This window comes from Macrobrachium nipponense, chromosome 47 (assembly GCF_015104395.2).
Source record: "Macrobrachium nipponense isolate FS-2020 chromosome 47, ASM1510439v2, whole genome shotgun sequence".
Classification (NCBI taxonomy): domain Eukaryota; kingdom Metazoa; phylum Arthropoda; class Malacostraca; order Decapoda; family Palaemonidae; genus Macrobrachium; species Macrobrachium nipponense.
This window is the reverse complement of record NC_087222.1, coordinates 35502661-35515081: the sequence shown is the minus strand read 5'-3', so window position 1 is coordinate 35515081 and position 12421 is coordinate 35502661. Positions and strand designations below refer to the sequence as shown.

Sequence of the window (12421 nt, the reverse complement as noted above, 5' to 3'; positions counted from 1 at the left end):
CTAGTCTGTAAAATAAGGAAAAAATATTAAAGTAATGAGGATATTCCTCATGCATCCAAGGGCACCGCACCGCCCTCCTAAGTGAGTGGAGATCCACCAACATCAACACCGCACGTCCATCCTTCTACCTTCTTCCGATAGTAAGTGAAAGGAAGAAGAGAAATTACCATAACAACAAAACACGGACAAACCTTTGAAGTTCCCTCGGTAATTCCCAAGTGTAAGCGTAATTTCAGGATGAATAAATGTCCCATTACAGGATCAATATCACTTACGTTAAATATGTCTCATCCTCACATTAAATACATATCTCGTCCTCATGCAGGTCTGAGCTAGTGTTAAAGGGCGAAAGAATGTAAATAATATGTTGGTATACCTTTGCCGCTGACTCTTAACACAAGTAGAAGGGCGGTTATAAAGGCTACCACAAAGAGTGGGTTTGTATATTATTTGAAAAAACAAGGACAAACCTTTGTTTAGTATTAATATCAAACACCGTATATACACATTTATTTAAAAAACAAAATAAACCAAAAGGATCCCACCGGGAAAAAAGATCAACGACCAGTCAGCCGGAGCTCACAAACACACGTCTTCATCGGAAGACGGCCGAAAGCAAAGTGGAGTGTTTACATCCGGACAGGCTAGCCTGCCCCATGGTAGTTACTCCCTAACCACCTTGTTCAAGATTCAACAGCCGTAATTCCAACTACGCCGTAAGTACATTCCTATTGTTAAAGGACTGAGGATTTGTATTACGTGTCGGAACAAATCATAATCCATATCTAAACAAATTTATAACTACCTGCACTTACCAGACATATCTTCCATAGGTGCATCTTCAGAACCCTTTTTGTCATATTTATCTTTCCCCCCCCCACTTTCTTCTTTGACTGCAGTGTTGTCTCTGGCTTGGTGCCTATGGCTGAAGTCAAAATCTACTTCCAAAGACTGAACATCTTTATGTGGTAATGAGCAAGAGCTCACCCCTGTCTGATGGCGTTCATCCTCTCTTGGAAGTGATGTTGGTTTCTGTTCTGAATGATGGTCTCGCTCTAGCTCAAGTTCATCTTCTGGTTCCAACTTCACACCTGGCTTGTTGTCACGCTCTGCCTCACGCTTTAACTCAGGTTCAGGCTCTAGCTCATGCACTGAATCAAGATCTTCCTCCTCTTCTTCCTCTTGCTCATCATGGTCTGACTCCAGCTCAATATCTCTAGCACCTTTTGAAAAAAAAAGTGGATAGAAATCAGCTTGAAAATACTGGGAAACAGGCAAACGCTTATGTGCATACAAGATGGTGTTATTCAGGATCTCAATTACAATAAACAACTGAGGAGACACAAAAATTACCTAACCATTTTTAACAGAAAAGGTCAAGTCTGGAATCATAAGAGGAAGAAACATTTTAAACCCTCAGTGTTCTACAAGAGAAGATATACATTACCTCAGCAACTTTTCAAAATTCAATACCTATCCACAAAATGCATCAAATTTGAAAGACAATTCTTTTCCTAATACAAAACTGCAGTTAGTTCTTTACATTAGGATAAGCTTGCAAATGCCACCTACTAGAACAGGTGTCAAAAACTTACTGACCAGTTACATATTTAACTATCAAGGGGTAAGGGGAATATGTATGCAATATGTGCTGGTTCTGGATTGCTTGTTAATAAAACAATTTAAAAATAAATTTAGGTTAAGTAGCAACTGTATGATTTACCTCGCAAAGATTGCTGAAGTAAACCATTGCTCTTGCTCAATATTTTCAATTACATAAAATTGTTCCTAAGAGGGAAAAAAAATAAATAAAAATCAAAACACTTAGTAACCTCTTACAATATGATTAGTATTTACCTTAAAAAAAGTAAGATATTTAGAAGACTTTTTTTTTTTTTTTCTTACGAAAAGCTTGATGAAAAGGCATTGCATTCTTGGACAAGAGAGTTCGGCTTTCTAAAACCACAAAATAAATGGTTAACTCTGGCCCTTGCAGGCTTTAAAGTCTCTAAATAAATTTTAATTGTCCTAACAGTAGAGCCTCTTCTTCATTCTTTACTAACAAGGTTAAATTTGGAACTCTTTCAGTTCTCAGTTAAAGCTTAGCCTTGACATCATTCTTGGCTCTGACTAATTCAAAGCCACAAACAAAAAATAAAATCCTCTTTATTACAATGCCTACCTTACTGGAAAATGCCTGCACCTCATTCACTCTTTTTCACTGTAGCTAGAGCTACCAAAAATTTCCACAGAAACTACTAAGAAATTTATTCCAAACCCTCATATGGATCATCAGATAAAAACTTCAATAAACTTCCATAATATGTCTAAGTTCTATAAAACCAATGATACTGAGCTCTGGGGACTTTATTCTCAAATGATCTTAACACCACCTAATGTCTGGATTGTTAGAGATCAAACTATACATGACCAAACTCAGGAAAGCATGAATCTATATAGTTACATAGCAGCCACTGAAAGTTCATTACTGTTTATCTCAAAAAGCAAAAGAATTTAAACAAGTTGTCTACAGATGTACAGGTGGTGGAAATCCTTCCAGAACAACGTCGGGAACAGATCACAAACCACTGTCTCAGATACAAGGCCAGGGATGTCTCTTGTCTTGATTTAGGGCTAGATTTGTCTTAACCTGGGGATAGATTTCCCAGATACTTTAGAAAGCCCTCTCTTGGAGATGTGATCAAACATGGGCACCATCATCCGGGATGCCTTTGGCACCAGAAAGTCGGTTGTAAAACCACACTACTATGGTTAGCAGGAGGACAGACTTTGTTATGGTTTTTTTCCTTTTTTGGCAGGGGACACCCAACAATCTTCATATATATTAGAAATATAAACAGTGATTAAAAGTACAATTACAATGAATTTTACAACATTCAAATCGCTAACCAATACTGCTTGTTAATAGTATGCAGTAGTAATAGCAATAGGGTGACATACGCAGGTGAAAGAGGCAGAAGACTGATAAGAATAGACCGTGTATGAGATTCTGAAACTTGCTCTGAAAGAGCCTATGCATTTTACCATCACAAAGTAGCCATATGTGGCCTTTGTGCAAGTGTAGTAAGAGTTGAATAAAAAAAACTGATTTTGCTGACATTATTGTAGACTTGCAGGATGATGCAATACTGCAGACTACATAGTTCCAGTTTGAAAGGCACATGGTTGGTGAAATCCCACATAAAATTAACAATTTGACGAAAAATGATATTGTTATGATGCAATAAAGTTTTGTACATAATTACCCGGCAGATATATACTTAGCTATAGTCTCCGACGTCCCGACAGAATTCAAAACTCGTGGCACATGCGACAGGTAGGTCAGGTGATCAGCCCACTCCCGCCGCTAGGTGGCGGGACTAGGAACCATTCCCGTTTTCTAATCATATTTTCTCTTCCACCTGTCTCCTGACGGGAGGCTGGGTGGGCCCTATATCGTATATATCTGCTGGGTAAGTATGTACAAAACTTTATTGTATCATAACAATATCATTTTTGTACATGCAACTTCCCCGGCAGATATATACTTAGCTGATTGGCACCCTTGGAGGAGGGCGAGAGACAGCTGCATACTAAATATATATAATAAAAAACAGGAAAACAACATATGTTGTAGGTATAATAATAAAAAAAAACCTTGGTTCCTACCTGAATGGGCAGAAGACTTCATGGATACTGTCTATGAGTCTGCTTGCCTCAAGAGCTTCAAAGAGGATGAGACCTGTGACTGATAGCCCTTCTGGATCTTGTCAATGGGGGCTGGCCCACTTACTTGATAGAGCCTTGTCTTGGATCGTGCCAATGGGGGCTGACCCACTTACATGGCAGAGCCTTCACCTGTATCGTATCAATGGGGGCTAACCCTCTTACATGACAGAGCTTAAGGTACTAAGATACTACAAGGAGCACAACAACCAATCCTGACCACCTGACCACGCTAACATGTTAGAAAATGATATTGTTATTTTACAATAAAGTTTTGTACATACTTACCTGGCAGATATATACTTAGCTTACGTCTCTGATGTCACGACAGTATTCAAAACTCGCGGCAAACGCGACAGGTAGGTCAGGTGATTTACCCTACCCACCGCTGGGTGGCGGGTGTATGAACCAATCCCCCTTTCCAGTCATATTTTCTCTTCCACCTGTCTCCTGAGGGGAGGCTGGGAGGGCCATCAATCGTATATATCTGCCAGGTAAGTATGTACAAAACTTTATTGTAAAATAACAATATCATTTTTGTACATGAACTTTCCTGCCAGATATATACTTAGCTGATTGACACCCTTGGTGGAGGGAAAGAGACAGAGCTAACAAGGAAAAAAGGGGAAACAACATCTGTTGTAGGATACTAACAAACCTTGGTTCTTACCTGATAAGGCTGAAGACTTCATAGGTACTGTCTATTAGTCTGCAAAGCCTGAAGAGCTACAGCGAGGTCGTGACCTACAGCTGAAAAGACTCTTTGGGTCTACCGAAGGGATTTGATATCCGCTTACTCAGTAGAATCCAAGTCAAATCATGTCAATGGGGATTTGCCCTCTTAAATGACAGAGCCTGACCACTACCAATGCAGGGAGCTCTAGCACAAACCAGATCACCTAACCATTCTAATGTTAGCAATACGAATAGAAAGAGATGCCTACCCGCATCCTCTTTCAAACAACCATAAAAACACAATACAAACAATAAGGGAAAATTTTTACAAAGGATATGCTTCAGCTCCCTGCCCCAGCACCGAATCCGCCGATACGTACGGGCCTAACGCAAGCACTTATCGTAAGTAATCTTGACGTCTCTAAGGTAGTGGTTCGTGAATAATGAATTGCATCTCCAGAATGTTTCTTTCATCAGATTCTGGAGTGACATATTCTTGTTGAAAGCCAAGGACGTAGCAATGGCTCTTACCTCGTGAGCCTTGACTTTCAAAAGCTTGAACTGATCCTCACCGCAAGCCAAATGTGCTTCCTTCACGAGGCTTCTAATAAAGAAGGACAAAGCATTTTTAGACAATGGTCTACTGGGATCCTTTACAGAGCACCATAGTCTGTTCCTTATGGTTATGCCCTTAAGAGACTTCTTCCGCTGGAGGTAGTATCTAAACTCCTCACAGGGCAAAGAGTTCTTTCCAGCTCTTCCCCTACCAGGGGAGCTAAGCCTGGAACCCCCCTCAAAAAACTCCCTTGGCCAAGGATTTGAGGGGTTCTCATTCTTAGCCAGAAAAGAAGGAAGGAAGGAACAAATCACGGAATCTCCTTTGAAACCTACCCTTCCTTCTAGAGCATGAAGCTCGCTAACTCTCTTGGCAGATGCTAAAGCCAAAAGAAACAGAGCCTTCTTCGTAAGATCTTTGAAAGAAGATGACTGGGGTGGTTCAAACTTCGAGGACTTCAGGAAACGAAGAACCACATCCAGATTCCAGCTCGGAATTTCAGTCGAGGCTTTCTTGCAAGTTTCGAAAGATCTTAGCAGATCATGTAGATCTTTGTTGTTAGAGATATCTCAGTTCCTGTGCCTAAACACAGCTGCTAACATGCTCCGATATCCTTTGATGGTCGAAACTGCAAGACCGCATTTTTCCCTGAGAAATACCAGGAAATCTGCAATTTGGGTCACAGAGGTACTGGAAGAGGAAAGCTTCTGGTTTCTGCACCAACGGCGAAAGACGTCCCACTTCGACTGGTAGACTCTAAGGGTAGAGGGCCTTCTAGCTTAGGCGATAGCCTTAGCCGCCTTAGCTGAAAACCCCTTCGCTCTGACAAGACTTTTGACAGTCGAAAGCCAGTCAGATTGAGAGCGGGGAGGTTTTTGTGATACCTGTCGAAGTGTGGTTGTCTGAGCAGATCTACTCTTTGTGGAAGAGCTCTTGGAAAGTCCACCAGCCATTCCAGTACCTCTGTGAACCAATCTTGGGCCGGTCAGAATGGAGCTACCAGCATCATCCTTGTCGCTTCCGAGGCCGCAAACTTCCTGAGTGTTTGACCCAGAATCTTGAATGGAGGAAAGGCATAGACGTCCAGACCTCTCCAGTCTAGAAGGAAAGCATCCACTGACACTGCTCCTGGGTCTGAGATCGGGGAGCAGTAGAGGTCTATCCTTGCGTTCTTTGCTGTCACAAAAAGGTCGATATGAGGTCTGCCCCATAACCTCCACAGGTCTTGGCAAACTTCTGAGTGCAGAGTCCACTCCGAGGGGAGCACTTGATTCCTCCTGCTCAGGAGGTCGGCCCTGACATTCCTTTCTCCCTGTACGAACCTGGTGAGGAGAACGATCTTCCTTGCCTGAGACCACAACAGCAAGTCCTTTGCTGTTTCGTACAGGGAGAAGGAGTGTGTCCCCCCCTGCTTTCTTATGTAAGCCAAGGCTGTGGTGTTGTCCGAGTTGACCTGAACTATAGCATTTCGGACGTGGGGCTCAAAGGCTTTTAACGCCAACCACACTGCCATCAATCAGTGGCCAGGCACCTGTTCCCCCTCCCAGGTGCTTGACACTTCTCTTGACCCTAGGGTCGCACCCCAACCCGTCTCCGACGCGTCGGAAAACAATACTTGGTTCGGGTTTGGCATGTAAAGAGACAGACCTTCTGCAAATCGAAGAGGGTCTGCCCACCACAGAAGGTCCTTCTTGATTCCTTTTGTTATCATGAAGGAGAATTCCAGATCTAGAGAGAGACGCCTCCAATTCCAGTAAAGGAAGAATTGGAGAGGTCTGAGATGCAACCTTCCTAGAGAAACGAATTGCTCCAGCGAGGAGAGTGTCCCCAATAGACTCATCCACTCCCTCGCTGTACATGCATCTTTCTCTAGGAAGGTCGTTAGTTTTCTCCGCGGCAACGAGCAATCCTCTCTGGTGACGGATATGCCCAACAAAATCCGGAGAAACCATCCGAATCCCCAGATATATCAGCTCTTGACTGGGGATTAACTGTGACTTCTGGAAGTTCACCAGAAGCCCCAGCGAACTTGCTAAAGTAAGTGTCTTTTGTAGGTCCTCCAGACATCGTTCTTGTGAGCTTGCTCTGATCAGCCAATTGTCGAGATAGAGAGACAGCCTCACTCCCTCCAAATGTAGCCACTGTGCTACATTCTTCTTTAACAAACCCATTGAAAACTTTGGGTCTTTCAAAATGCCGAAGCACAAGGCCCTGAATTGGAAGATCTTCCCTCCCATCATGAATCTCAGAAACTTCCGTGAAGAAAGATGGATAGGCACATGGAAGTAAGCGTCCTGAAGATCTAGGGACACCATCCAGTCCCCTGGACGAAGAGCCGCCAACACTGAAGAAGTTGTCTCCATGGCGAACTTCCTCTTTTCTACGAAGACATTCAGGGCGCTTACATCCAGAACCGGTCTCCATCCTCCTGAGCTCTTGGGAACTAGGAACAGTCTGTTGTAAAACCCCGCAGAATGAGGATCTTTCACTAGTTCTATCGCCTCCTTCTCCAGCATAAGATCTACTGCAAGAGAAAGGGCTTGATCATGATGGGTCCGTGTACTTGGCTACCAACTCCCTCGGAGTCGTCGTCAACGGAGGTCTTGATATGAAGGGAATGAGGTAGCCTTTGCGGACAATCGAGAGTGACCAGTTGTCCGCCCCTTTCTGAGCCCAGACATCGGCAAACTTCAGTAGTCTGGCACCCACTGATGTCTGGAGAACTTGAATACTACTTCTTCCCTCTGATGGATCTAGAGAAGGTCTTCCCTCGTTTAGCGGGTCTAGATCCTTTAGAGGAAGAAGCTCTGGCAGGAGGGACTCCTCGAAAGGGCTCCTGCCTAACTAGAGTCTCTCTCTTGGTTTTAGCCTGGAAAGAAGTGCGAGGCTTCCTGGTAGACTGGGCTAGCATGTCCTGTGTAGCCTTAGCTGAAAGAGCACTAGAAACATCCTGAATGATCTTCTTAGGGAAGAGTTGAGGAGAGAGCTGAGAATACAGGAGAGAGGCTCTCTGAGCATGAGATACTGATTTCGTCAGGAACGAACAGTATACAGATCTTTTCTTGATTACTCCCGCTCTGAAAAGGGAAGCTACTTCACTCGATCCATCTCTCACTGCCTTATCCATACACGTGAGAACACTGATAAGATCCTCAGGTGAAAGGGAATCCGGGGTCTGCGTCTTCTTGGCCAAAAAATGCCCAAAGACCAGTCTAGGAAGTTAAATACTTCCAGGACTCGGAACAATCCCTTCAACAGGTGGTCAAGCTCATTCATCCCCCATGTCGTCTTAGCAGACATGAGGGCAGAGCGTCGAGAGGAATCCACCAGTGAAGAGAAGTCCGAGTCTGCCAAAGAGGGAAGAACGAGGCCCAAGGGTTCTCCAGATTCATACCAGAATCCTAGCTTTCCAGTTAGCTTAGAAGGAGGGAAAGAGAACACCGTCTTCCCTTTCTCTTCCTTCAAAAGAAGCCACTCGCCAAAACCTCTAAGCGCCTTCTTCATAGAGATTGCAGGCTTCATCCTGACACAGGATGAAACCTTCGAAGTTTTCGAGGTCGAAAATAACGATAGAGGCAAAGGCGGGGCGACAGGAGAAAGGGCGTCTCTGAATTCCTGAAGCAACAGGTCCGTCAATCGCTTGTATGAGGAAACAGAGGAATCTTTAGGAATTTCTTCTTCCGAGGGATCCTGTTCTTCTTCCGCCGAAGATCCTTCACGATCCTTACGAGGATAGGCGGTCTTGTCCTCAGCCGAGTGTCCATCCTTGGAAGTACGTCTGGAAGAACTCCGACATCTAACTGGGGAAGTCATAACATCCGTTGAAAACTCCTTCTTGTCAGGATGAGGGCGTACTCTAGGCTCTTGGCGCCTAACGAACGCAGGGCAAAAATCTGGCGAAGAGCGCCTACTAGGCGAAAAGCGCCTATCAGGCTCATGGCGCCTGTCTAAAGGAGAGCGGCTGCCTGGCGAAGAGCGCCTGCCATGCGAGAAGCGCCTAACAGGCTCTTGGCGCCTGCTGCGAGGAGAGCGAATCTCTGGCGACGAGCGCCTACCAGGAGATAAGCGTCTGACAGGTTCCCGGCGCCTAACTCGAGGAGAGCGAAAATCGGGAGAAGAGCGCCTGGTAGGAGAAGTGCGTCTACAAGGCTCTTGACGCCTGCTAAGCGAAGGGCGGCTGACAGGAGAAGAGCGCCTGTCTGTCGAAGGGCGTCTGGTCACAGGAGAGCGGAACCCTGATGGTGAGCAGCTACCAGGAGAAAAACGCCTACCAGGCTCCTGGCGTCTGTCAGCGGGAGAGATCCTGTCTCGAGACGAGCGCCTGTTGGGAGAGGCTCGTCTAAGGGAAGCATGCCCCTCGTCCGACGGAGAAACGATGTCCGCAGGAGAGCGCCTGTCCGTTGAAGAGCGCCTCGTACTACGATCCAATCCTGGAGAAAGGGCGGTTACTGACGAATAGCGTAAACCTGGAGAAGAGCGCCTGGACTTCTTTACCGGGAGCGAGACGTCCTTCCTACGACGAGAAGTCACAATCAATGAGTCAGCCAGAGCCGTAATCTGCGCCTGCAGACTAGCCAAAACACGCGTAGGAGATTTCCCAAAGTCCTTAACGGGAGACGCAGCTCGATCCTTACTAGGAGAGCGAAACTCCAAAGAAATCCTCGGTTTCTTCACATCCAATCCAAGATCTTCCGAAAAAACTTCAGGGCTGGAGGGGAGAGCGGAAGAAGCCTGCCAGGCTCTCTTCGACGGCCGAGAAGCTTCCGAGGAGCTCCAACCACGCTTGGGCGAAGGAGAAGGCGAAGACGAGAAGCATTGCCGTAAGACTTCTCTCTTGGCGCGATCCAAGGTAGCCTGGGAGTGAAAATCAGGAGCTACGTCTACAACAGGGTTATCAACTTCAAACTCGCTAGCGCGAGACCTACTAGAACTCCTAGATGAAGCTTTAGTAACCTTGTCCTTCTCAAGCTTTCTTACATAAGAAGAAAGCGCCTTCCATTCTTCTTCATTCAATTTACCACATTCTCTACAAGGGTTAATAAATGAGCAGTCATTCCCCCTACACCTCATGCATACTGTGTGAGGGTCTACCGCAGCTTTCGGTAGCCTCACCTTACAATCGCTAACAGAACAAACTCTGAACATAGTAGATTTCTTAATCTCTAAATCAGACATAATGAAATCCCAAGAACAATAAAAAGAATAATAAAAAACTGGTCGACAAATCGCGAATGCCAAGCCAAAGAGCAGGTACTTCACCAAAAGTCCGATGAAACAATCCAGGGCGAAAACGAGTAAGAATCCAAAATCGAGAGGTATCGACAACAGATGTAGTCGACACCGGCGACTGAGAAAATATGACTGGAAAGGGGGATTGGTTCATACACCCGCCACCCAGCGGCGGGTAGGGTAGATCACCTGACCTACCTGTCGCGTTTGCCGCGAGTTTTGAATTCTGTTGTGACGTCAGAGACGTAAGCTAAGTATATATCTGGCAGGAAAGTTCATGTACAAAACTAAGATTTGAAAGGGGTCCACTTCCAAACAACCTAAAAAACACATCACAAACCATTAAAAACCCTAACATAACTAAACTAAATAGGATTGGCTTCAGCTCCCTGTCCCAGCAACGAATCCGCAGATACGTACGCTCCAATAGAGAAACACTTATCATATGTTACTCGAATGTCTCTTAAATAATGGGATGCGAATACCGAGTTACATCTCCAGTATGTAGACTCGACGAGAGTCTGGAGAGACAAGTTCTCATGGAAAGCCAAAGAGGTAGCGATGGCTCTCACCTCATGAGCTTTAACTCTTAGGAGCTTGAGGTGCTAGTCTTCACAGGCTAAGTGGGCTTCTCTGATTACGTCCTTGATAAAGAAAGCCTGAGCATTTTTAGAGACGGATCTCTTAGGATCTCTAACCGAGCACCATAAACTTTCCTTGTTACCTCCCAGTTTTCTCTTCATTCCTGCTCCAGGTAGAACTTGAGGATCCTGACTGGACACACAGTCCTCTCTAGTCTCCTTCCTGCCAGTGAGGAAAGTCCCTTAACCTCGAAAGTTTTCGGACAAGGTTTCGAAGGGTTTTCATTCTTAGCGAGGAAAAGGGGCTTGAAGGAACAGATTGCTGAGTCCTTCCTGAACCCAACTGTGTCTTCCAAAGCTTGGAGTTCACTTACCCTCTTGGCTGGGGCTAAAGCGAAGAGAAACAACGACTTCCTGGTCAGGTCTCTGAAAGAAGCTGTATGTGGAGGTTCAAATCTGGGGGACATTAAATATCTTAGAACCACATCCAGGTTCCAACTGGGTGGTCTAATATTCTTGGTTTTAGAGGTCTCGAAGGACCTGATTAAATCATGGAGGTCTTTGCCTTCTGCAATATTTAGGCCTCTATGCCTGAAGACTGAGGAAAGCATGCTTCTATAGCCTTTAATTGTGGAGACGGCCAGGTTACAATTCTCTCTCAACTAAAGGAGGAAGTCGGCTATGTCTGTCACAGAGGTACTGGAAGAGGATATCTTATGAGCTCTGCTCCATCTTCGAAACACCTCCCACTTCGACTGGTAGACTCAAACGGTAGAGGCTCTCCTTGCTCTTGCAATAGCCTTTGCAAGTCCGCGTGAAAAACCCCTCGCTCTGACAAGTCCTTCGATAGTCTGAAGGCAGTCAGACTGAGAGTGGGGAGTTTTTTGTGGTATCTGTCGAAGTGGGGCTGTTTGAGAAGATCGCTCCTGAGTGGAAGCGATCTCTGAAAATCTATCATCCATTCCAGTACCTCTGTGTACCAGTTTTCAGTTGGCCAGAACGGGGGGATCAGAGTCAGTTTTGCTCTATCTGCTGCTACAAACTTTCTCACCACTTCCCCTAGGATCTTGAATGGGGGGAAAAGCATACCCGTCTATCCCTGACCAACTGAGAAGGAGGCTGTCCACTGCTACCGCCCTTGCGTTCCAATGTGTGGCAAACAGGTCTACGTTCGGCCTTCCCCAGAGGTTCCATTCCGTAGGAAGAACCTGCTCTTTCCTGCTCAGAAGATCGGCCCTCACATTCCTTTCTCTTTGTATAAACCTTGTTAGGAGAGTGATGTTTCGCTCTTTGGCCCAAAGCAGTAACCCCCCTGCTTTCTCGTAAAGGGAGAAGGAGCGAGTTCCTCCCTGCTTCCTGATGTAAGCTAGGGTTGTGGTGTTGTCGGCGTTGACCTGCAACACCGATCCCGAGATCTGAGCCTCGAAGTGCAGGAGTGCCAGATGAACTGCTGCCAACTCCTTTAGGTTGATGTGCCAGGACACCTGTTCCCCTCTCCAGGTGCCTGACACTTCTCTCACGCCTAGAGTGGCTCCCCAGCCCGACTCTGAGGTGTCTGAAAATAACACTAGGCGAGGGCTCGGAGCATGAAGGGACACGCCTTCGTTGAGCCTGTGCGGGTTCAACAACCAACGGAGATTCTCCTTTATCTTCT

The 12421-nt window shown here is 45.6% G+C and overlaps 1 protein-coding gene across 1 annotated transcript in view; it reads right to left on the bottom strand.

The window, feature by feature from the left end:
- Positions 1 to 12421, bottom strand: part of LOC135204647 (uncharacterized) — a 14348-nt gene continuing 1927 nt past the window's right edge. The window contains exons 2-3 of the mRNA XM_064234795.1: positions 816 to 1223; positions 1 to 5 (exon numbers count right to left, since the gene is read on the bottom strand). Of these exons, the coding sequence (XP_064090865.1) occupies positions 1 to 5; positions 816 to 1223 (413 nt within the window). The remainder of the gene's footprint in view (positions 6 to 815; positions 1224 to 12421) is intronic.